Source organism: Podarcis muralis, chromosome 11, assembly GCF_964188315.1.
Source record: "Podarcis muralis chromosome 11, rPodMur119.hap1.1, whole genome shotgun sequence".
Classification (NCBI taxonomy): Eukaryota; Metazoa; Chordata; class Lepidosauria; order Squamata; family Lacertidae; genus Podarcis; species Podarcis muralis.
The window spans coordinates 49,266,817-49,288,453 of NC_135665.1; the positions used below are offsets into that span (position 1 = coordinate 49,266,817).

A 21,637-nucleotide genomic window follows, 5' to 3' on the forward strand; every position below is an offset into this window, starting at 1 on the left:
GAAATAGACAGACTGAAGAACTAGATTAAAATATTGAAAACGGCTAACATTCTTGTGATAATTGCTCATAGAAGCTACCATATTAGTCACACCATTATGTCATTTAACAGCACTGAGATCTCACTTCAGCAGCGTCTTGAATATATTGCGCGTGCCATTTTGAGTGCTAAGAGTTCCACAGCCATCTCACCAATAGCTGCAGATGGTGAATTTTTGCATGAATTGGAAGAGAAAATGGAAGTAAGTATGATAATTAATTTAGATGGCATTGATGGATCTCCCTGACCAAGTTGGTGGAGGTGGTCAGGGGTGATGCAGGAGAACCCAGAACTGTGTTCCTGGGAGATTTCAGCAGCTGAAATAAAATATTAAAATAGGCATTTTAGATAAGTTTCCTATTTTTAATAATTAATTGATTTTATCTGTTAATGTGTTTATGTTCTGTTTATGGGCAGCACTTGGAAATTTTGGTAACTAAGTGGTATTTAGGTAGCTAAAATAATCATAATGAGGCCACCTCAACTGTGTCGGCACAGGACTTCATTCTAACTCGAGCAACCTACCATTATTGTGTAACACGGTGGCTGAAATGGCTGCCAGTTTGTTACTGGCCTAGTTTATGGTTTAGTTGTTGACTTATAAAGCCCCAAACATCTTGGTATCCTGTTAATCTGAAGGAGTAACTTTGCCTATATAGACCTAGTCAGCTATTTTGAATTGCAGAGTTCGGAGTCCATATATGTTGTGTGTATATGTAGTCATTGTAAGAAGTGAAATGTTTTGTGTTGGACCTAATTGTAGGTGGCTGCTGATGTTCCCTGAGCTTTTAATTAAAGACTATTGTAATTTTCAACCAGGTTGCAAGGATTCAGTTTCAAATACAGGAAGCATTACTCCGTCAGTGTTCTCATCATTCCTCAGTACAAGATGCCATTTCCCAGCTGGATTCCGAGTTGATGGAAATTAGCAAGGTGATCTTACAGTAATAACAAACATTCCCAGGCTTCTCTGTATTGTGCAAAAAATTCATCTGATATCTTGCAAACCATTTTTCCACTTAATCAAGAAAAATTGCTCTGCCTCACCAGTTTTTTTTAAAGTGTTTTATTTTACATATTTCATTTTATTTTAGTTATTTTATAATATGCTGTTGTGTGCTGTCTTTAGCAGTCATTGCTCTTGTGCATGAAAAACACTCATATATATATATATATATATATATGCTTTCGTAGATTTTCACGGGTACAGGAATGCAGGTTTTGGTGTCCTCGGGTGTCTTCCCGTGTAAAAGTTGGGGTGTCTAGGCGACGTTTCGACGAGGTCTCACTCGTCATCTTCAGGCTGGTGCTTTCGGCTTCTTGTTACTGGAACAGAGCAGGATCTCAGTGTTTGAGTTCCTATAAATACTGTTGAGGAGGTGTGGTGTATAGCCTCCAATGTTCTGGGCAGAGAGGAAGTTCCCAGGTTAGTGTGCCTTTTCTTCTTTTGTTCCTTAATTGCTTGAGTGATTTCTTGAGTGATATCCTGAGTACCACTTAGGTGGGTCATTAGGTGTGGATTAGTTGCTAAAGCCTTTGTGTCTTGACCTCTTGAACTTTGTGAAGAGTTTTTCTGAGAAGATGGCTGTACTGCACTTAGTTGTGCTCTGGCTTGGCTTCGTGTATAGGGGCGAGCTGTGGTTTTGTGGCCTGTGCCAGCCAGATCTGTGTAGGGATTGCAGGGGGGTGCAGCATCCGGAGGTGCCACCATGGTTTGGCTACTGGATGGTGTCTGTAATTTATCTGTGGAGAGGGTCTGGGTTTGGGTCTGGTGTGGTTGATTGGTGATGGCGTTCTGTGTGCCTCTGGATCTGGTGTCAGTTTTTGTGGGGAGGGCTAATTTCCAGATGTCTGGCAAGCGGGATGTGTCGTCACGCTTGTTCATGTTGTGAGGGTGTTTCTCTATCTCGATGGCTTCCATGATTATTCTCTTGTGGTGATGTTCCATGTTAGAGAGCAATTTGGAATCTGCAAAATTAATTTCGTGTCCTGTTTCTTTCATGTGTTGGAAAAGAGAGGAAGTTTTTTCTTCTTTTTTGACGGCATTCTTGTGTTCTGCGATACGTGCATTTATTCGTCTGTTTGTTTGTCCAATGTACGTGGCTGGGCAGATTTTGCAGGGTATTTCATAGACCCCTTGGTTTTCCAACTGGATTTTATCCTTGGGGTTTCTGAGGATATTGGCTATTTTTTGGTTGGCGCAAAAGGCTGTTTTGATATTGTGTTTATGGAGGATTTTGCTAATTTTATCTGTAGTGCCCTTGATATAAGGAAGGAGGGCCATGCCATTGTTTTCTTCTGTGTCTTGGTTTTTGGGGGGTGTTTCTTTTTGGATTAGCTTCTTAACCCTGTTTTGCTGGTATCCATTGGCAATTAACACATTTGAGAGATTCTGTAACTCAGTTGTCAAGTGGTCTTTGTCAGCCAGGCGTTTGGTTCTGGAGATGAGAGTCTTGGCTACGGAGTTTATTTGTGCAGGGTGGTGGTGTGATTGTGCATGTAAGTAGCGGTTGGTGTGTGTTTTTTTCCGGTAGATAGTGTGTCCTAGGGAGCCATCAGGTTTTTTGTAGATTAGGACGTCAAGGAAGGGAAGTTGGTTGTTGGCTTCTATTTCCATAGTGAATTGTATTTTGGGGTGTAGGCTGTTGAGATGTGTGAGGAAGCTGTCCAGTTTTTCCTTCCCGTGTGGCCAAATTACAAAGGTGTCGTCAACATATCTGAGCCAACGTTTGGGTTTGTGTTCTGACTTGTCTAAAGCATTGGTTTCAAAGTGTTCCATGTACAGGTTTGCGATGACCGGTGAGAGGGGTGATCCCATAGGTGCTCCTTCTATCTGTTTGTATCTTTGTCCATAGGTGCTCCTTCTATCTGTTTGTATCTTTGTCCATTGTGGATGAAGTACGTGTTGGTTCGTAATTTGGCCACACGGGAAGGAAAAACTGAACAGCTTCCTCACACATCTCAACAGCCTACACCCCAAAATACAATTCACTATGGAAATAGAAGCCAACAACCAACTTCCCTTCCTTGACGTCCTAATCTACAAAAAACCTGATGGCTCCCTAGGACACACTATCTACCGGAAAAAAACACACACCAACCGCTACTTACATGCACAATCACACCACCACCCTGCACAAATAAACTCCGTAGCCAAGACTCTCATCTCCAGAACCAAACGCCTGGCTGACAAAGACCACTTGACAACTGAGTTACAGAATCTCTCAAATGTGTTAATTGCCAATGGATACCAGCAAAACAGGGTTAAGAAGCTAATCCAAAAAGAAACACCCCCCAAAAACCAAGACACAGAAGAAAACAATGGCATGGCCCTCCTTCCTTATATCAAGGGCACTACAGATAAAATTAGCAAAATCCTCCATAAACACAATATCAAAACAGCCTTTTGCGCCAACCAAAAAATAGCCAATATCCTCAGAAACCCCAAGGATAAAATCCAGTTGGAAAACCAAGGGGTCTATGAAATACCCTGCAAAATCTGCCCAGCCACGTACATTGGACAAACAAACAGACGAATAAATGCACGTATCGCAGAACACAAGAATGCCGTCAAAAAAGAAGAAAAAACTTCCTCTCTTTTCCAACACATGAAAGAAACAGGACACGAAATTAATTTTGCAGATTCCAAATTGCTCTCTAACATGGAACATCACCACAAGAGAATAATCATGGAAGCCATCGAGATAGAGAAACACCCTCACAACATGAACAAGCGTGACGACACATCCCGCTTGCCAGACATCTGGAAATTAGCCCTCCCCACAAAAACTGACACCAGATCCAGAGGCACACAGAACGCCATCACCAATCAACCACACCAGACCCAAACCCAGACCCTCTCCACAGATAAATTACAGACACCATCCAGTAGCCAAACCATGGTGGCACCTCCGGATGCTGCACCCCCCTGCAATCCCTACACAGATCTGGCTGGCACAGGCCACAAAACCACAGCTCGCCCCTATACACGAAGCCAAGCCAGAGCACAACTAAGTGCAGTACAGCCATCTTCTCAGAAAAACTCTTCACAAAGTTCAAGAGGTCAAGACACAAAGGCTTTAGCAACTAATCCACACCTAATGACCCACCTAAGTGGTACTCAGGATATCACTCAAGAAATCACTCAAGATATCCCTCAAGCAATTAAGGAACAAAAGAAGAAAATGCACACTAGCCTGGGAACTTCCTCTCTGCCCAGAACATTGGAGGCTATACACCACACCCCTCAACAGTATTTATAGGAACTCAAACACTGAGATCCTGCTCTGTTCCAGTAACAAGAAGCCGAAAGCCGAAAGCACCAGCCTGAAGATGACGAGTGAGACCTCGTCGAAACGTCGCCTAGACACCCCAACTTTTACACGGGAAGACACCCGAGGACACCAAAACCTGCATTCCTGTACCCGTGAAAATCTACGAAAGCAAATATATATATATATATATATATAGAGCATATTTCTTGTGGAGCTCCGTTATTGGAAAATTGAACATTTTTTTAAAAGAAAATCTTTTATTTGTTGTTTAGGGTGTAGGTATGCTATTCAATATTTTATTTAATGTGTGTAAACTGCCTATTAATCCATTTATACTTCATTCTGCATTTGATCTATGTGAATGATCAAACTTGTTTTTAAATTGCAGCTTTATGGGGAATTTGCTGATCCATTCAAACTCTCGGAATGTAAACTGGCTATTATTCATTGCGCTGGTCATTCGGATCCTATCTTAGTGCAGACACTTTGGCAAGAAATAATTGATAAAGGTAGGTTCAAGTACTTAGAAGAGATGCCTAGAAGCACACAAGATTATGAAATGACTCACTTCTGTGTTGCTCTTCAGTCCAGTTTGCGGGGTGGGAAGGAATTGACAGGAGTGAGCTGGAAGTAAATCACACCATGCAAGTTGGAGTCAACCGTTTATTAGCAAGAATATGATCTGCATAGATTTGGCAGAGTAGCTTAATCTTCTTCAGCAAGCAGGCTGTCAGATTCATTAGCAAAAAATAAACCTTGCAAATGAAAGGTCTAGGCTTTATTTATGAGTTCATTTCATCCTACTTCTTTTATTATTAACGGTAAACATTCAACAACTCTCCCAAAAAGCTTGGTGTCATGGTTTCTGTGTTCTTAGCCTAGAGAGAGCATAATTTGTATCACCAGGATATTTTTTTAAACCATCTGGAGTCCTTTGAAACTGGAAACTCATTCATAGCCCACCTGTAGAAGGGTAAATTTACATGATTTTCTTTTTTAAGTTGGTTCTGCATGTTGAAAATGGAAATAACATAAATGCAAGCATTTAATTGATCTTCTAAAAGAGTGTCTTTTCTATTTCAGCACTGAGTGACAGTGTGACTATGAGTGCTCCTGACAGAATGCAGGCTCTTAGCCTGAAGATGGTAATGCTTGGCAAAATCTATGCTGGGACACCTCGCTATTTTCCATTAGGTATATAATTCAAATTAAGGATATTTGGAGATACTGAAAAATAAAATAACAGAATAAAACAAAGAACGAACAGGAAATAAATCCAATAATTCTTCCAAGAGTCTATGTTAGATCAAAGTCAGTACCTTCTGTATTATCAAGTACTGAGCTGTCAAATTCCATATAAAATATTTATTAAAAGTGTGGGTGGGAGAAGCCCTACTTAAGAATTTGCCTGAATGTGTGTGATTTAAAAGACTCATGGGCTGGGGTTTGGGGTGGTGGTGTTGCTGTTATTTATATTAATTTATTTCTATCTTTTAGATCTTATTATTTATATGGAAATTGTTCGATTTTGATGTGTTGTTTTTGCTGTTTTATTGTTTAGACTACTTTTGCTATGTTTGTAATTATGTAATTATTTTCATATTGTAAGTTGCCTTGAACATGGCTTAAACTATGAAAAGGCAGCATAGAAATAAAAAGGATGTATGTGGAAGGATGTCCTGAGACATATAAACTCCACTCGGAGCCTTCCCAAAAGCACCTTGTGTATGCATTTGACTGAATGCTCTTAGAAGACTGCAAAATGGAAGGAAGAATGTGCTTTGATTGTGAGGAGGCTTCTGTGCATATCCATTAGTTTCAAATAGATTCTGCATGTACCCAGGCTCAAAGCAACATCTGAATTACTCTGAACAGAATTAGAAGTAACTGTAGGTAGTGACCATGTGGAGCACAGGAGCAGTGTTATAAGTATGTGTAAGGTGCACACAATTTTTCATTTAGAGGCAATGCCCTATATGCAGTTGAGTCATACCCTGACTATTGAAAATACACATTCTTCTTTATGGCCTCCATAGATGCCAGAAATGGGTATGCATTTGCATAGGTCACATTTTTCTTGAACTCTAGGGTAGCAGGGGGGACATGGGTGGTGCTGTGGGTTAAACCACGGAGCCTAGGACTTGCCGCTCAGAAGGTCGGCGGTTCGAATCCCCACGATGGGGTGAGCTCCCGTTGCTCGGTCCCAGCTCCTGCCAACCTAGCAGTTCGAAAGCACGCCAAAGTGCAAGTAGATAAATAGGTACCGCTCCAGTGGGAAGGTAAACGGCGCTTCTGTGCGCTGCTCTGGTTCACCAGAAGCGGCTTAGTCATGCTGGTCACATGACCCGGAAGTTGCACGCCAGCTCCCTCGGCCCATAAAGCGAGATGAGCGCCGCAACCCCAGAGTCGGCCACGACTGGACCTAATGGTCAGGGGTCCCTTTACCTTTACTTACGGTAGCAGGAATTTTGTCCTCGCCTATAGTCATCACTCTGTACACATGGAGGCGAGGCAAGCACTTTCCCAGTCATTTCTCTCAAGCCAAACTTGAAAAGAGCAGAACGCCTTTGGTTATTGCTGAACTAGAACTAGTTGTTGTTGTGAACTAGGAAGTCAAATGGTCAGAGTCCTCAAACAGTCTCTTCAGAACTTCCTGTATTGCACTGTGTCCACGTTTTTTAAAACATCTACTGAGTAGATTTCCTGTCAGGTTGACTTAAGTGAAGGAATTCACAGGCATATAAAAGAAAGAATAGCAACTAAACTTTGCAGCAAATGATTTGCATCTCACTGGCCACTATTTTTTCCCCTTAGATTTCTTAGTGCAGTATCTAGAACAACAAGTTTGTTCTTTGAACTGGGATGTGGGTTTTGTAACTTACACAATGCAAGAAATTGGTGTGCCGCTACCAAGACTTCTTGAAGTATATGATCACCTATTCAAAGCACGGGTAAGAGGAAAAACTTCGCATATTTTCTTGTTGTTTAAATTCCATATCATCACAAATGATGGGGGTGGACCACAGAATACCAGTTTTTTAAAGGTATATCACTGCTGAGATACTAACAGGAAGAAAATTCTAGGTTTGTACTGGGCCAGACATTCAAAATGTGTTTGTAGCTAGTAGACACTGATCCTCATGTAGTAGATTGTGACTCTATGAGCTCATTAAATTGGTCCGTAGAATACCAACTTGCTGCCTCGGCTGCTTCTGAGGTTGTGTTGAGGACCTTTGTTCGCTATTGCTTCATTTGTTGCTGCCTCTCCTCCCCCATTGTCTTATATGCAGGTGGGGACCAAGTTAGCACCCTCAGTCTGCTTTTGCAGCCAAATCACATCTTATCTGGCACAGCTATATTTACACTCATCTGTATCATATCTAGTAAGGTCCAGCTGTCAAGCCTATTGCCACCTACTTTTCCACAGGCTCCTCTATTTTTAATAGCTGTATATAAGACTTGAATTTTACAAGTGCAGTTCACCAAACGGGTGAAAATGCCACACCTACCAACATACTGGCCTTGTATACAATGATTAAAGGTTTAAAAATACCTTGTTACTCTTTTCTTTCCCCCATCTTCTACCCCTCCCCCTACTCAGTTTCTTTCATTTTCTTTAAAAGCAAGACTCGTGATGCCACAAGCAGGAGCCACTTTAAATTGGAGAACTACCCAGTAGTTGAAGACCAGTGCTATAGAGCACTGACAAAATCTTTTTTTAAAGAACAGCACAGCCCATCTTCTGAACAGTTGCTGTGACTGGGGAGCTCCTTGGTTCCTTTCTGTGCCTTACAAACCATAGCCTCACTGACTTTGCAACAAGCCTTATTTCAGCTGCAGCTGCTGAAAGTGAACCACCATTTCTCATTTTAAACTGAGCCTAGTTGTATAATACCACAGCATGGTAGACAGAGTTGCCATAAGTTGCATGGGGCTACTTCTGTCAAGGATATGAGTTGGCAAGGGAGGGCAGCTAAGGTAAGCAGGAGACTTGTACAACTGCATGCGGTGGGGTAGGGGTTAAAGAATTTTGGAGGTTATGTAAGGATAGGAAAGAACCCTCTACATTTTTGTTAGCTAGGTAAACTTCTGAAATTTGTAATAAAACCTGACATACAATTTCAGTCCATAATAATCGCCTGTCATTTCTTTGTTATAACAGGAACATTAATGCACAAATTTTAGTATTTTGGGTACTGACATTTTGGGTTTTTAAAAATTATTTATTTCAATTTATATGCTGCTTCGTTGTTAAAAACCTAAAAGCGGTTTACAAAAAGATATAACGGGGGGACGGGGGACACAATCCTACATTAAAACATACAACATCTAAATACTAAAATGGATTAAAATTGTCTCAACTTTCTAAGCATGTGGGTAGGCTTGTCTAAACAAGAATGTTTTTAGCAGGTTCCAAAAAGGGTACAGTGAAGGAGCCTGCTTGATCTCACTAGGCAAACAAGTTCTTTCAAATGCAGAATGGGTATTATGTGGCACTCTGTAGTACACTCAACATGTTGATGAATAATTTCCAAATTCTCATGTATTTTTCTTTTTTCTTTACAGGATCCATACTGGAGTAAAATGAAGAAGCCTTTGCACCTTTTGGAATGCATCCATGTATTATTGTCAGCATTTGTGCAAGAGCCTAACAAAATTCTTGCCTTTGAAAGGTACTTCTTTGAATGCAGATGCTGTAAACAAACTTAATATATGCTGGAAATGCTTGCCAGATGAACTGATCTGGACTCTGCTATCATCGTCTGAGACCTTTCTTTGTGTGCCTTTTCTGCAAGAGGCCTGGAGGGCAGCCTCACGACAACGGACCTTTACTGCTTGTGGGATGCTCTCACCAGGGTGACTCACCAGGCACCTTCATTACATATCTTTAGGTGTGAGGAAAAATATTCCTCTTCTGCCTGGCATTTGGCCAATTAAACAATCTATTGCCTTTTAAACTGTGTTTGTGGTAGGGTTTGTGTTTTTGTTTGTTACTCTGTGTTTTTATATTCTAAACAGCCCTGCAAACCTTATATGAAGGGCAGTATAGAAGTTTAATTAATAAATAAGTGGTGATTTAGAAAGTAACATATAAGCAAAGAAGGCAGACTGCTGAAGGAGCTTACCATGCTAAATTGTATACATCTTGCTCAGAACTGACACTACAACCACCAGCATATCCCATTGCCAGATTTGTTGCAGAGGATCACTGACCCTAACTATAGTTTAAGATTTAGAGGCAGCACATTTCTCTACAAAGTTTTGGGTCTCTGTATCCTAACAAACTAAAACTAACTGTTTTCTTTCTTTCTCTTTAGGCGGCGATTCACAAATATTTGCTTGGATGCTGTTAGCTGTTACCTTGTTGAACTGCAGTCCATAAGTCCAACACTAGCTGTACAGACAATTACAGGGAACTTTAAATCTCTACAGGCTAAATTAGAACGGCTTCATTGAGTGATGCACAACTATTTCTTCAGGTGGAATGAACTGTCACTGCACTGGAATCTGAAAAGGCAAATGCTTATTAAAGCATTAAAACAAGCTGTGGAGCTTATCATAGTTCTGTGTTGTCTGTTCTTAACTAACCTCACATAGAATGCAGAATGGCAGGTTGTTTCTCTTCTTTTTTTACTACTAAATTTTTCTAGCAGTGAAACAGTTTTATATGCTTTGGATTAAAATGCATTGTATAATCTTGCCCTGGCAATTAAAATTATTTTTAAAATGGGTTTCTCTATTAATTTTGCATAGAATTTACACAAGGTGTTTAGACATAAAAGTGGAATCACACAGCTATGTATTTGAGAGTTTGCTATGAAAAAGAGACTTAGGATTATAAATGGCAACTACAGACAACTCCCCACTTGGGCACGACTGGGCACATGTGTGGTGCCGGGAAATTGGAAGTGGTGGGAGAGCTGGAAAGTGTGGCTTGCGAGGAAACCCAACATCTGGTTTAGATGTTGCACACATGCTAAATCTTAGAAAAGTTATTCTCTCTTAGGTGTAAGAAAGTGAGAACAGGCCTGAAATCTGCAATTTTTATAAGCACATGTACTCAGTGAATCAGGATATATCTTTAATTGATTAAGAACGCCAACCCTAGTGACCTCAGGTAGAAGAAGACATTGAAAACAGGAAATCATTTTTTAAGATGTGCTTGCTGTTACAGATATTATTTATAGTTATTATTTATTTTGTTTAGCCAAAGCCATTACAAAAGATAAAACATAATAAAAACGGAATAAAGCACACTATAGTTAAAATTACTATTGAAACCAGACAATCTGTCATAAGTTTGCTTTTCTGAATAATTTAATTTATAATCCCCTCAATTTTTTCTCCTTAAAATTGCTGCTCTAAAGGCAAAGCATGTCACTTTTTGAGAAAGTGCCAGGGCACCTGTCCTTTAGTAAAAAGTTAATCAAAGACCCGATCATTGTCTCAGCTGGGAGATTTAAATATTTTAACAAGGCTGCTCTTAAGGCCTATATTGGGTAAACTAGTAAGGTTTTTGTGTGTGTGTATTTTATGTATTTGTATATGTTGTGTGTATTGCTTATATAGCCACTTAACTTAGACTAAACTTCATTAAACTCAGTAAGACTTGCTCCTTGGTAGGTATGTATACATATAAATACGTGTATACATATATAGCAGGGACGCGGGTGGCGCTGTGGGTTAAAGCCTCAGCGCCTAGGACTTGCCGATCGAAAGGTCGGCGGTTCGAATCCCCACGGCGGGGTGCGCTCCTGTCGCTCGGTCCCACCGCCTGCCAACCTAGCAGTTCGAAAGCACCCTCGGGTGCAAGTAGATAAATAGGGACCGCATACTAGTGGGAAGGTAAACGGCGTTCCGTGTGCTGCGCTGGCTCGCCAGATGCAGCTTGTCACGCTGGCCACGTGACCCGGAAGTGTCTGCGGACAGCGCTGGCCCCCGGCCTATAGAGTGAGATGGGCGCACAACCCTAGAGTCTGTCAAGACTGGCCCGTATGGGCAGGGGTACCTTTACCTTTATACATATATAGCATATATATAGGATAGAAATCTTGTGCACACTTACCAGAGAGGCAAACTGTACTTCACTGCATGGCTTTCTGAAACACACGATTCCCTACAACAATTAAGAAAATGTTACGGGGGTGTAGTGTTAAAGGAGCCCTGCATAACTTACACACCATGGGTAGGCAAACTGAGGCCCAGGGCCCGGATCCGGCTCAATCACCTTCTAAATCCGGCCCGCGGATGGTCTGGGAATGAGTAAAATGTGTCCTTTCATATAAATTGCATCTCTGGGTTATTTGTGGGGAATTTGTTCATTTTTTCCCTTCCAAAATATAGTCCCCCAAGGTCGCTTGCTGAAAAAGTTTGCTGACCCCTGACTTACACAGTCCTGTGGCACCTTAAAAACTGAGCAAATTTTATTACAGCGCAAGGCTTTCGAGGGTCAAAGCCAAAATTTAAGCCTCTTGAGACCAAGGATGGGGAAATCCCTTCAGATATCGTTGGACTCCAGCTCCCATCAAGCCCTGCGCGCAGCAAGGATGATGGGAGTTGTAGTTCAACGGCGGCTGAGAAACCACTAGCATCCTAACCCAGCTTTTTAAGGTGCCACAAAGCCTTTTTGGGGAGGAGGTGCGTCTGGAATCCGCACAGGCTGCAATCCCTGCGAGTCCAGCGCAGGGGGCTAGAAAGCGGGCTCGAGCGACGACCGAAACGATACAAAAGACGGGGCGGCGCGGCCTCCAATCTCTGCCCGTTAACTGCCGACTCTTGATTCCCATTACAACGGTCGCCGAGCGACGCATGCGCATTCGGTCGCTCAGCTCCTCCCCCACCCCTGCGGTTGGTCGCTCGGGAGGCAGTTGGGAGCCGCGAGGAAGGATAACCGTTGGCGCTGAGGGGGAGAGGGAGGCGGTGACGAGACGACGACGCGCACGGTGGGTCCGCGAAGGCGGCGCCCGCTATGAGGAAAAGGAGGCGGCTAGGGAAGAGCTCTCGCCCACCCACCCTACTCGACCTCTCTATTTCCCGCAAAAATGCGCTTATCGCTTCTCCAGCCGGGGGTGGACTGAACCTACAGATGCCCGAGGTTGAGTGGGGGAGGCAGCTTCCTTTATATTGGGGGGGGGGGGGCGCCAGGCAAAGCTGGTCGGCAGCTTCATCTGTCTATCTGTTTGCCTGTCTATCTATCTATTTATCTATCTGCATATGCATATATGCAGAGAGGGGGTAGGCTGACAAAGCTCGTCGGCAGCTTTGTATATTGTATAAAATCTGTATGCTGCAGTTATTCTAACTAAACAATCTGTGACCTGGTGGGTCATTGCTTTATTGTTATGTATTTCTGGATGCTGGAAACCGCCCTGGGATCCTGAGGTGAAGGGCGGCATATAAATTTAATAAAGATTGATGGTGCTGATAGCACTTGGAATACAGTGTATAATAAATCTGTTGCTGCCTCTCAGAAGTACCAACCTCACCTGTGTAGGGAATGGGTGCTTATCGTGCTCCCCGATCCAGTTATGGGTTTTGTGGTCCCTCTTAACCGCTCTTTGTTTTGTTTTTTGCCCACACTCCCCAACCCCCTGCATGAAAGTGAAAGTAGACAGACTGCCTTTGATAACAGCAAATGCTCCTGTCCCCGAAAATAATATCAAAATAATCAGGGCTAGAGCAATTTCCTTATGAGGAAAAGTTAGGGGGTGGAAATTAGCAAGGGTTGGACATGATAAAGATGTATCAAGTATCCTTTTCTCGGTGCTCGAACCCCAGGGTGTGAAATGCTTTTTAATCCAGCGGCAACTCATAGTTAAATTGCAGCCTTCACTAGGATAAGATGTAGTGACTGCCACCAATTTTGCTTCAAGGATTAGACTAATTGATGGTGGATAACGGTTATTAGTCATTATGACCATATGTTGCTTTCAGGATTAGAGGCAGTATGCAGTCATTGGAGAACAACAGCAGGAGAGTTTATTGTGCCCATGTCTTGCTTGTAAGCTTTCCAGTTGGCCACTATGTGAGACAAGATGCTACACTACATAGGCCTTTGGTCTGATCCAACAGAGTTTCTCTTACATTCTTTTTACAGTGGTGTACATTAATGTGATAGAAGTTGTTCTAGAAGTTTGATTGTCTCTATAGTTATGTTCTTTTTTTACAGTCATGTAAAACGACGTTCCCTTTTTGAAAAGTTTAATGGCTATACCACCTTTTAATAATCATGGAAATTAAACTGGAAGTTCTAACTTCTACATGTATCAAGCAAAGGAAGCCATGGCCTCAAATCACCTGGCTGGGACAGGTAATCAATCATCTGCTATTTTTGTATGATACAGTAGGGGCACAACACATCTAGAATTCAGCCTACTCGCTGAAGTGAATAGTACTTAAAAATGCTTGATTAGATTGTGTTCTGTGTTTGGTTATATTGCAAAGAACTCATCCTTTAGAGACCAGTAATAAAAATACAGATTTGTTCGGAAATTCAGAGGCATATTATGGCTATGTCTGCAACTGCCACTTCGTTTCATAGGATTTAAATTCTTTACATATGAAATAAATAAAAAAATGTGTAGGAATTCTGTTAATATTAGTTTTCATATGATTTGTTTCCATGTGTTAAAAGACACTGTCCATTCCTTTATTCATCTATTTATATAAAAAAAATTGTATACAGCTAAATTATGAAAGTACATCAGTGCAGTTTACAACATTAAAAAGATAAAAACCATACAATAAAAGTATAAAAAGTTAAAAACATTTTAAAAGCTAAAAAGTTAAAACAAGTATCAATAAACATTGTGGAAGGATGAATTCTTAATTGCCTGCATAGGCCTGGCGGAATAGAAGCGTTTTCAGCAGGTGTTCAAAAATTGTCACAAAAGGTGATTGCTGAATCTCTATTGGTAGAGTGTTCAACAAGTCTGGGCTGATTATACTAATGACATGGTTTCTCCGTTGTCTAACAAGCCTCACCCACTCGGGGAAGCAGCTCCAGTGTTCACTTAGTCCTCCTATGTAGGAACTTCTATGTTACATCTTTTCTGTGATATGCAAAATACCCTTTTAGCAGTGGGGAACTGTCTTTTTGTAAGCATGAGCAAAAGTTCTGTATACATAAGGCATTGCAATGCAAGCATGGTGTGGTTGTTGTTTTTTTACAATTTTGTGCTTCTTTTTCTGTGATTCTAGCATTACAGTGGTACCTCAGGTTACAAACACTTTGGGTTACAAACTCCGCTAACCCGGAAGTAGTACCTCGGATTATAAACTTTGCCCCAGGATGAGAATGTAAATTGTGCGCCGGTGGTGCAGCGACAGTGGGAGGCCCCATTAGTGAAAGTGCGCCTGAGGTTAAGAACGATTTCGGGTTAAGAACGGACCTCCAGAACGAATTAAGTTTGTAACCCAATGTACCACTGTATACAGTAGTTGTGCTTATTCAGGTATTAGTTTTCAGGAAAAATGTGGAAGTAGGTACCTAAATAATAGGCTTTCTTTCTTTATAATAGGAAAAGGAGGCTGTTTTTCTTTTAGATGACAAAAGTATAAATGAAATTAATCTGCTTTCGGGGAGGACAAAGAAGATCCCCCAGTTACATCCCTTCCTGAAGAATGTTGTTGTCTTAACAACTTCAAGAAATGGTTAAGTATCAGCACTAACAAGTTGTTACATGATTTTATTTTTTGAATTTATTTAAATGAATTGTGTTTCTGACAATTAAAAATGTACCGGCTCTCTACTTTGTGAGGGCAGTATCTAAGTATCTTAAATAAATAAACAAGTAAAGGGTTTCCACTGCTACCACCTTACCCTCAATATAGTTCTGATCTAAAACTATTTAACGACTTGGGACCAAAGGGGGGGGGGGGGAAATAGTGTAGTCTTATGCATGTTTCCCAGGGAGTAAGCTAATTGAACCTAGTTTACTCCCTTCTGAGTAAATATGCATGAAATAGTACTGTTTGTCTAAAATGTTGCACTTTGAACAACAAAATTCTCCTTAATCAAACAGGAGCTTGGTTGGCAGGGATACTTAAAACAGGAGAACTCTTTCTTTGGAACAAAGACCAAGACACTATAAAAACTGTCTCGGCAGCTGAAGAATGTAAGAAGGTGGTTTTAGCAGCACAAGGTAGGAATATTTAATTAATATTTTGATTAACATTGTCCTTTCCCCCATTTATTTTGTTCAAAAAAAGGTTTTATCAAACATTGCAATTTTGCTCATCAATTAACAACTAAAATGAAGATGTTGATTTTATTCATGACTTTCTGAGTTACTTAATAGTGTTTATATTTCAAAGAGAAATGACTTGTTAAGCTAAACCTTAGCATATATAATGTATTTTTATAGAACAGGGATGGAGAAGCTTTTTGGCCCAGTGGGCTCATGGGCCAACTTTGGTTAGTGGCCATGGCCACCCACTTATCAATATTCAGCTGTCACGATGTCACGTGACTGATAGTTGGGCAGTTCCACCCACCAGGGCATTCATACCAGGAATGTGCTGAGGATGCAGCACCTAGCAGGATTGAACCCCACACATCAACTGACATCAGCAAATGGACTGGTGGGTGTGTTTGGCAGGAAATGGCACCATGGGCCTTATTTGGACCCCTTGGCAGGCCAAGATTGACCCATGGTTGAGAGGTTCCCTACCCCTGTTTTAGAAGATAACCAGAATCATATTGAGGGCAGTAAAAAGATTATACTGCTTCTTAGTGAAGTATGCTATTCTTAGTTCTGTGCTATTATAAGTACTAAACATGATATCTTAGGTTTAATCTTTGTATTGTGTTCATTGACTTTTATACAATAAAAACTTAGCACAGTAGCTGATGTCAAAAACTATTAAAACTATCAATGTATTTTGGATAGATCATGTAAAGAATGAGAAGCTGCATTAACACAACATTATTTTCTAGACTGTTCAATGAGATTATGCCTATATGTTTCTGGTGATGGAAACAAGGTTCTTCTCACTACGCCAACTGCCAGTATCTTTCTATGGGAAAGCGAGGGATGTAAAAGTATACCAGCTAAAGGTTGTGTAATGGGACAGTGGTCACAAATTATTCCTGAAGCGTCAGTTGTATTACCATCTGTTGAAGAGAAAGAAACGTCAGTGAGTGTTGACTTCATCCAAAATGAGGTAAACAATAAAATCGGTCTAATTTATATAGATTCAGTAAGCTGTGTATGTAAAATGCATAGTGACTTTTCTGTTATCGGTTGTGCAATTCTGGTTATTGTGGAAAGTAGAAGTGCACCAGCTCTATGTACTCTGAATTAAGAGGCAAATAAGGTGAGATTTAGGTGAGATTTTCACATGGCCTGGGTTGGATTGAGTCCTTAACAAGGCATCTTGAGTTAGTGGTGCACAACCCCAAAAGGCACTGTGCATTTTTTACTAGCTACCTTAAGTGAACAGTTTCTTTTAATTTTGAGGCTTCTGTGGGACAAGGATAGTCTATGACAAATCAGTGTCTGGTATCTTGATCCTCACCATATGTGCCTGCAGTAGAGGTGTCCTCATGATTGGTGCACAGGGCAATAGTAAATATACCCTATCCTATTTATTCCTAGACAACAAAAAATAGGTCTCCCTGTAATACTGCATGAACACAAAATCTCAATGTAATTTTTGCTTAAATCATCAAGGTGTAAGATGTGAAAGCTTATGTTTTATATATTCTCTTGCTCCATGTGAATTATACAAACCATGTGGTGAAATGTTAATTGCTTTCAGCTGATTTGACCTTAAAATATGGCTTGTATATGAGTCATTTAAGAAATCCAAGTAGAATTATTAAGCATTATTTTGATTCATTTGCAGATGCTGGGGGACTGCTGCTTGTGTTGTTTTGCATTTTATTCTCAGGAGCATTTAATGCTGACACTTTTGGAAATTAAATGGCAAGAGAACAGTTTAAAGATTGCTTGGTAAGATTAAATCATTAATTCAATTTTAATATAGGTTTTTAAGGCTTGGGTTTAAAACTTCAATGTTTGCTGCCACATCATTTGACTAACATCTAGATAGTTTAATCAAGAAAAATAATTCTGCATTAATTAAGGTGTTTTTATATGTTCAGGGATTGAATGTACAGTAGGATTGCAACTTATGCTGAAAAAGGTTGTTGATGTTTTTAAAATTTCCCCATAATACAAAACAGGGATACAAGATTCTTTTGTTTTTCCAAACTGGGATTTGTACCCGAGCCAAATTGGACATGAAATAGTCCATGCTAAACTGTGCTGTTTTCCAAAGCACTGAATCAGGATTTGAGCTGAGTCATGTGGTTGGTGCATATTGCTAAACTAAACTCTACCAAAGTTCTCCTGGCCAGACAGGAGGACAGAGGCTTTGTTCAAGCCTGTTCAAGGTCATGTATCTATGCTTTAGTGTTACAGGGAAACCAGCCAATTAACTTACAGACATCCAGAAATAATGTTTCCTTTTATGTTCTTATCTATATGTATTTTTGTTTTATGTAGCTCTTTTCCATTTCTGATACACTGGACACAGCGGACATGTTCTTTGTCTAGTTTGGCTCCCCCTTGTAAGCCAATAAAATCAAGAGGTGCTTTGCTTACTGCGTTTTCAAATGATGGGCTTGTTCTAGCAATAGGTGTCAACCAGAAGGATTTACAGGTACAAATATTAGTAGTATAAAGCAAAAGTGATCTTGTTAATACTGTAAAGTATATTAAGTGTGATGCTGCAAATCAGTCTTCTGGGTTACCTTCATACTTCAGCAAGGGGCTAGTAATAAAAGCAAGGAATTAGAGAAGGAGTCTGCAGTACTTTTGTATTGTGTTATTTACCTTACATCAGTGCTTCAGATCAGCACATTCAGCAATTGAAGTTATATGTGCTATATATGTTAGATTATTCCAATAAGTTTCTAATGAAAGCTATATATGTGCTGTGAAGTGTTAATTAATCATAATATTTTATGTTGTTTGGTTTGCATGCAGTTTAACCATTCTTTCTTTTGTCTTTTTTTCAAATAAAATATTCAGGCAACTCAGATTTTGTTTATGAGCACAGCAAATTTCATTGCGGTTTCTGGTAGCCTTAAAGGTTGTGGTAGTAAGAAACACAAAATTCAGTCAAAGTTTATAAGGTTAGTATAGTATTTTTCAGAATTTTTTTAAATCATATTTGGATAGCTGGATACTGATGTCTGAAGGTGATATTTGTTCTTTTGTTTTAGATCCTATTGGATTTCTGACATGAGCTGGACTCATGATAGCCTTTTTTTGGCTTGCATGTTAAAACGTGGGTCACTGATCTTAATGACTTGTTTGGGTGAATTGCTTACTTTAGTAACATATGGTTGCTCTGTAGAATTTGGACCAGCAGAATTTATTCCTCTACATCCACTAATAACATACAGGTGAGACAGTTATAATGTGGTTTATTAAATTCATTTGCTCATATCTTTCTTTCTTTCGTTCATTTCTTCTCTTTTAAATGTTTCACCTTTCAAATAATTCTTTTGCTTTTTCTGTGTCTTTCTTCTCAATATCTTGTTTCTCATTCATAGTTCTCTCCTATTTCTTATAATGGCTTTTCCTGCTGAACAAATGACATTTTCATCATGTAAGTACAAATTATTTAAGCCACTATTAGGATCAATTATGTATTTTTAAGCATGACTGTACTGAGTGGAGTTGATGAGGGTTGTAGTCCAAAACATTTCAAGGGCACCAGATTGGCAACTGCTGTGCTACTGTAGAAGAAGAAATTAATCTGAGCTGGATTGTCCCCATAAAACTTTTGTGTTACATTGTTTAGTCATGTCCGACTCTTCGTTACCCCATGGACCAGGCACTCCTGTCTTCCACTGCCTCCCACAGTTTGGTCAGACTCATGTTGGTAGCTTCAAGAACACTGTCCAACCATCTCATCCTCTGTCGTCCCATTCTCCTTGTGCCCTCAATCTTTCCCAACATCAGGGTCTTTTGTGTTACAGAACTGCATTTACTTTACTTTTTTGATAATTTAGTATTTTATCTGTTAGATCACAGAATTCTTTGATTCAAGATCTGAATCATTCTAATGATTCATCAGCCTCTGAAGGGGATCTAATGAGGCAGAGATTTTCTGTAGCATCACATCCAAGTTTACCCTTCTTCATTGCCTCTGATGGGTATATAATCACCGTTCTTAAATTTTATGATGGTTTCTCACCCTCGGCATATATGAGGTCTTTGCTGCTTGATTCAGCCCAGAGGCTTGAAAAACTGCACCACAGCTTGATTAAATCTAAGGTATTGTTTCATTTGGTTTTCTACTGCAACATAGGTTTAATAGTATAGTTCTCAGATTCTTGTCTGGAATTTGTTCTAGACATTATTAATTTGTCAAATTAGGACAATTCACTTATTCCATGATTAAATACTTACATTGCTTTAGCCTACTCAGTGTTGAGAAGGAAAGTTAGTTTTAGGTTTCTGTTCAGAATGAAGTGTTTGAATCTCTTCAGTTGTGTGATGTGGAATAAAGCACCCACAAAGTTCACACTAGCCAGCCTATCTGCCAAGGTCATTGTCCAATGCCCCTCTCAAAATAACATCATAAGCAAGGTTGGTAAGAGCAAGAGAGAAGGGTTTTTCAGTAATGAAATCCCAGCAAATCAGTGCCGCCACACACACACACAATCTCAATAATAATCTGAAGTCTTTAAAAGTTTGTTTTTGCATGCTTATCTGCTGGTTGTCTTGTATACATTTATTGGTATTTTGCTAAGATGCTTCCAACAAGTTCTTCTTCCCTGATCCTGTGAAATCATTCTCTGTGTATGTACTGAGAAATAAGACACAATTGTTTCATTAATATTTCCAATTATAAGTGTATAAAACTGCAGTCCGTATTTATAAACATCTTAGATATTAAATATAGATTAGGCTGTTTTTACTGCCCAGCAAGTCCATCCTAATTGTGTTCTTTTTAAAATTTCATCTCTGAACATATTTTTTGTGATCCATCTGCACTGTCAGCTTCAGCATCACATTCATCAATCTCTTTCAGATGTTCAGAATATAAAAATAGGATAATAAAACTAACATGTTGTTTCCCACAGTCCAAGGAGAAAAGGCTGCCATTGCAATCACTGTCCTCCTTAAAAGCTAATCTATTACAACACAATCAAAGTCAGAGCTCTGCTTTCTCTACCATTCCAAAATTTCTGCAAGAAGAGGAGGAAACAGTAGAGCTAAATGGAGAAGTAACACACTTGCAGGTATTCAAGTTTCCTTTGATACTAGTTTCTTGATATAATGCAACATGAATTAGAATAATAGTATATAACACATATATTTGTTATTCTGATCTACACAGATGTCAGTTCTGTTGCATGGAAGACATCTTTAAAAATAAATAAATCCTGATATACCTATACAGTGGTACCTCAGGTTACATACGCTTCAGATTACAGACTCCACTAACCCAGAAATAGTACCTCAGGTTAAGAACTTTGCTTCAGGATGAGAACAGAAATTGTGCTCCAGTGGCGCGGCAGCAGCAGGAGGCCCAGTTAGCTAAAGTGGTGCTTCAGGTTAAGAACAGTTTCAGGTTAAATACGGACCTCCGGAACAAATTAAGTACTTAACCCGAGGTACCACTGTAATAATAAAAGAAGGTTCTCACTTCCTCCATATATGTGCTTATAAGGCAATTTATGACTTGGGACTCCTAGCTTGGCTTGCAATGGCAATTTCACTTTTGCTCTAAGTACAAATATGCCCTTCATTTTGTTGTATGCATATCAAACCATTATATACTTCACATCACCAACCCTTCACCTCATTTTTAGTTATCAGCCTCCATCTCATATAATTGATTTACAGTCATACCTTGGGTTGAATGTGCTTCAGGTTGAGCGCTTTCAGATTGCGCTCCACGGCAACCCAAAAGTAACGGAGTGCGTTACTTCCGGGTTTCACCGCATGCGCAGATGCTCAAAATGATGTCACGCGTATGCGCGGAAGCAGCAAAACGTGACCTGCACACGCGCAGTCGTGTCTTATGTTCTGTTCAGGATGTGAACGGGGCTCCGGAACGGATCCCGTTCGCATCCCGAGGTACCACTGTATCTTGTTAATTGGTGGGTATTATGGAATAATAGCTATTGTAGCCAGCTGAATTATGCTCCGGATTAGACCCATTGAAATTAATAGATCTGTCATGTCCATTAATTTTAATTGGTCTACCCTAAGTAGAACTACTGTGAGATGCAACCATAAATCCCTTATATGTTCACAAAGCAAATACTAATGGCTTGGGTGGAAACAGTTGCCCATT

General features: G+C 40.1%; 2 protein-coding genes and 1 long non-coding RNA gene across 13 annotated transcripts in view; 2 read left to right on the forward strand and 1 right to left on the reverse strand.

The window, feature by feature from the left end:
* The window catches only part of NUP155 (nucleoporin 155), a 41,048-nt gene extending 31,004 nt beyond the window's left edge, over nt 1-10,044 (forward strand). Inside the window, exons 29-35 of the mRNA XM_028748763.2 lie at nt 111-240; nt 858-971; nt 4,701-4,821; nt 5,396-5,506; nt 7,127-7,263; nt 8,879-8,985; nt 9,631-10,044. Coding sequence (XP_028604596.1) covers nt 111-240; nt 858-971; nt 4,701-4,821; nt 5,396-5,506; nt 7,127-7,263; nt 8,879-8,985; nt 9,631-9,769 — 859 coding nt within the window. The 3' untranslated portion in view covers nt 9,770-10,044. The remainder of the gene's footprint in view (nt 1-110; nt 241-857; nt 972-4,700; nt 4,822-5,395; nt 5,507-7,126; nt 7,264-8,878; nt 8,986-9,630) is intronic.
* LOC114606461 (uncharacterized) lies at nt 236-11,914 on the reverse strand. Of its 2 annotated transcripts, XR_013394711.1 has the most exons (4): nt 11,541-11,914; nt 11,379-11,429; nt 4,881-4,936; nt 236-355 (listed from the first exon to the last, which is right to left on the reverse strand). It is a non-coding gene; the product is annotated as an uncharacterized LOC114606461 (long non-coding RNA). The 2 variants fall into 2 exon arrangements; XR_003708882.2 differs by having other exon boundaries at nt 11,379-11,914.
* A 229-nt stretch (nt 11,915-12,143) lies between these two features.
* Nucleotides 12,144-21,637, forward strand: part of CPLANE1 (ciliogenesis and planar polarity effector complex subunit 1) — a 52,339-nt gene continuing 42,845 nt past the window's right edge. For 7 of the 10 annotated variants that reach the window (XM_028748747.2, XM_028748754.2, XM_077936417.1 and 4 more), the window contains exons 1-11: nt 12,189-12,407; nt 13,482-13,622; nt 14,833-14,965; nt 15,337-15,456; nt 16,251-16,477; nt 17,162-17,268; nt 17,824-17,980; nt 18,352-18,455; nt 18,546-18,728; nt 19,356-19,605; nt 20,418-20,576. In XM_028748747.2, the coding sequence (XP_028604580.2) occupies nt 13,542-13,622; nt 14,833-14,965; nt 15,337-15,456; nt 16,251-16,477; nt 17,162-17,268; nt 17,824-17,980; nt 18,352-18,455; nt 18,546-18,728; nt 19,356-19,605; nt 20,418-20,576 (1,521 nt within the window). In that variant the 5' untranslated portion in view covers nt 12,189-12,407; nt 13,482-13,541. Of the gene's footprint in view, nt 12,408-13,481; nt 13,623-14,832; nt 14,966-15,336; nt 15,457-16,250; nt 16,478-17,161; nt 17,269-17,823; nt 17,981-18,351; nt 18,456-18,545; nt 18,729-18,900; nt 18,935-19,355; nt 19,606-20,417; nt 20,577-21,637 lie in introns of those variants that run through there. The other 3 variants (XM_028748748.2, XM_028748756.2, XM_028748758.2) reach the window with 3 other exon arrangements.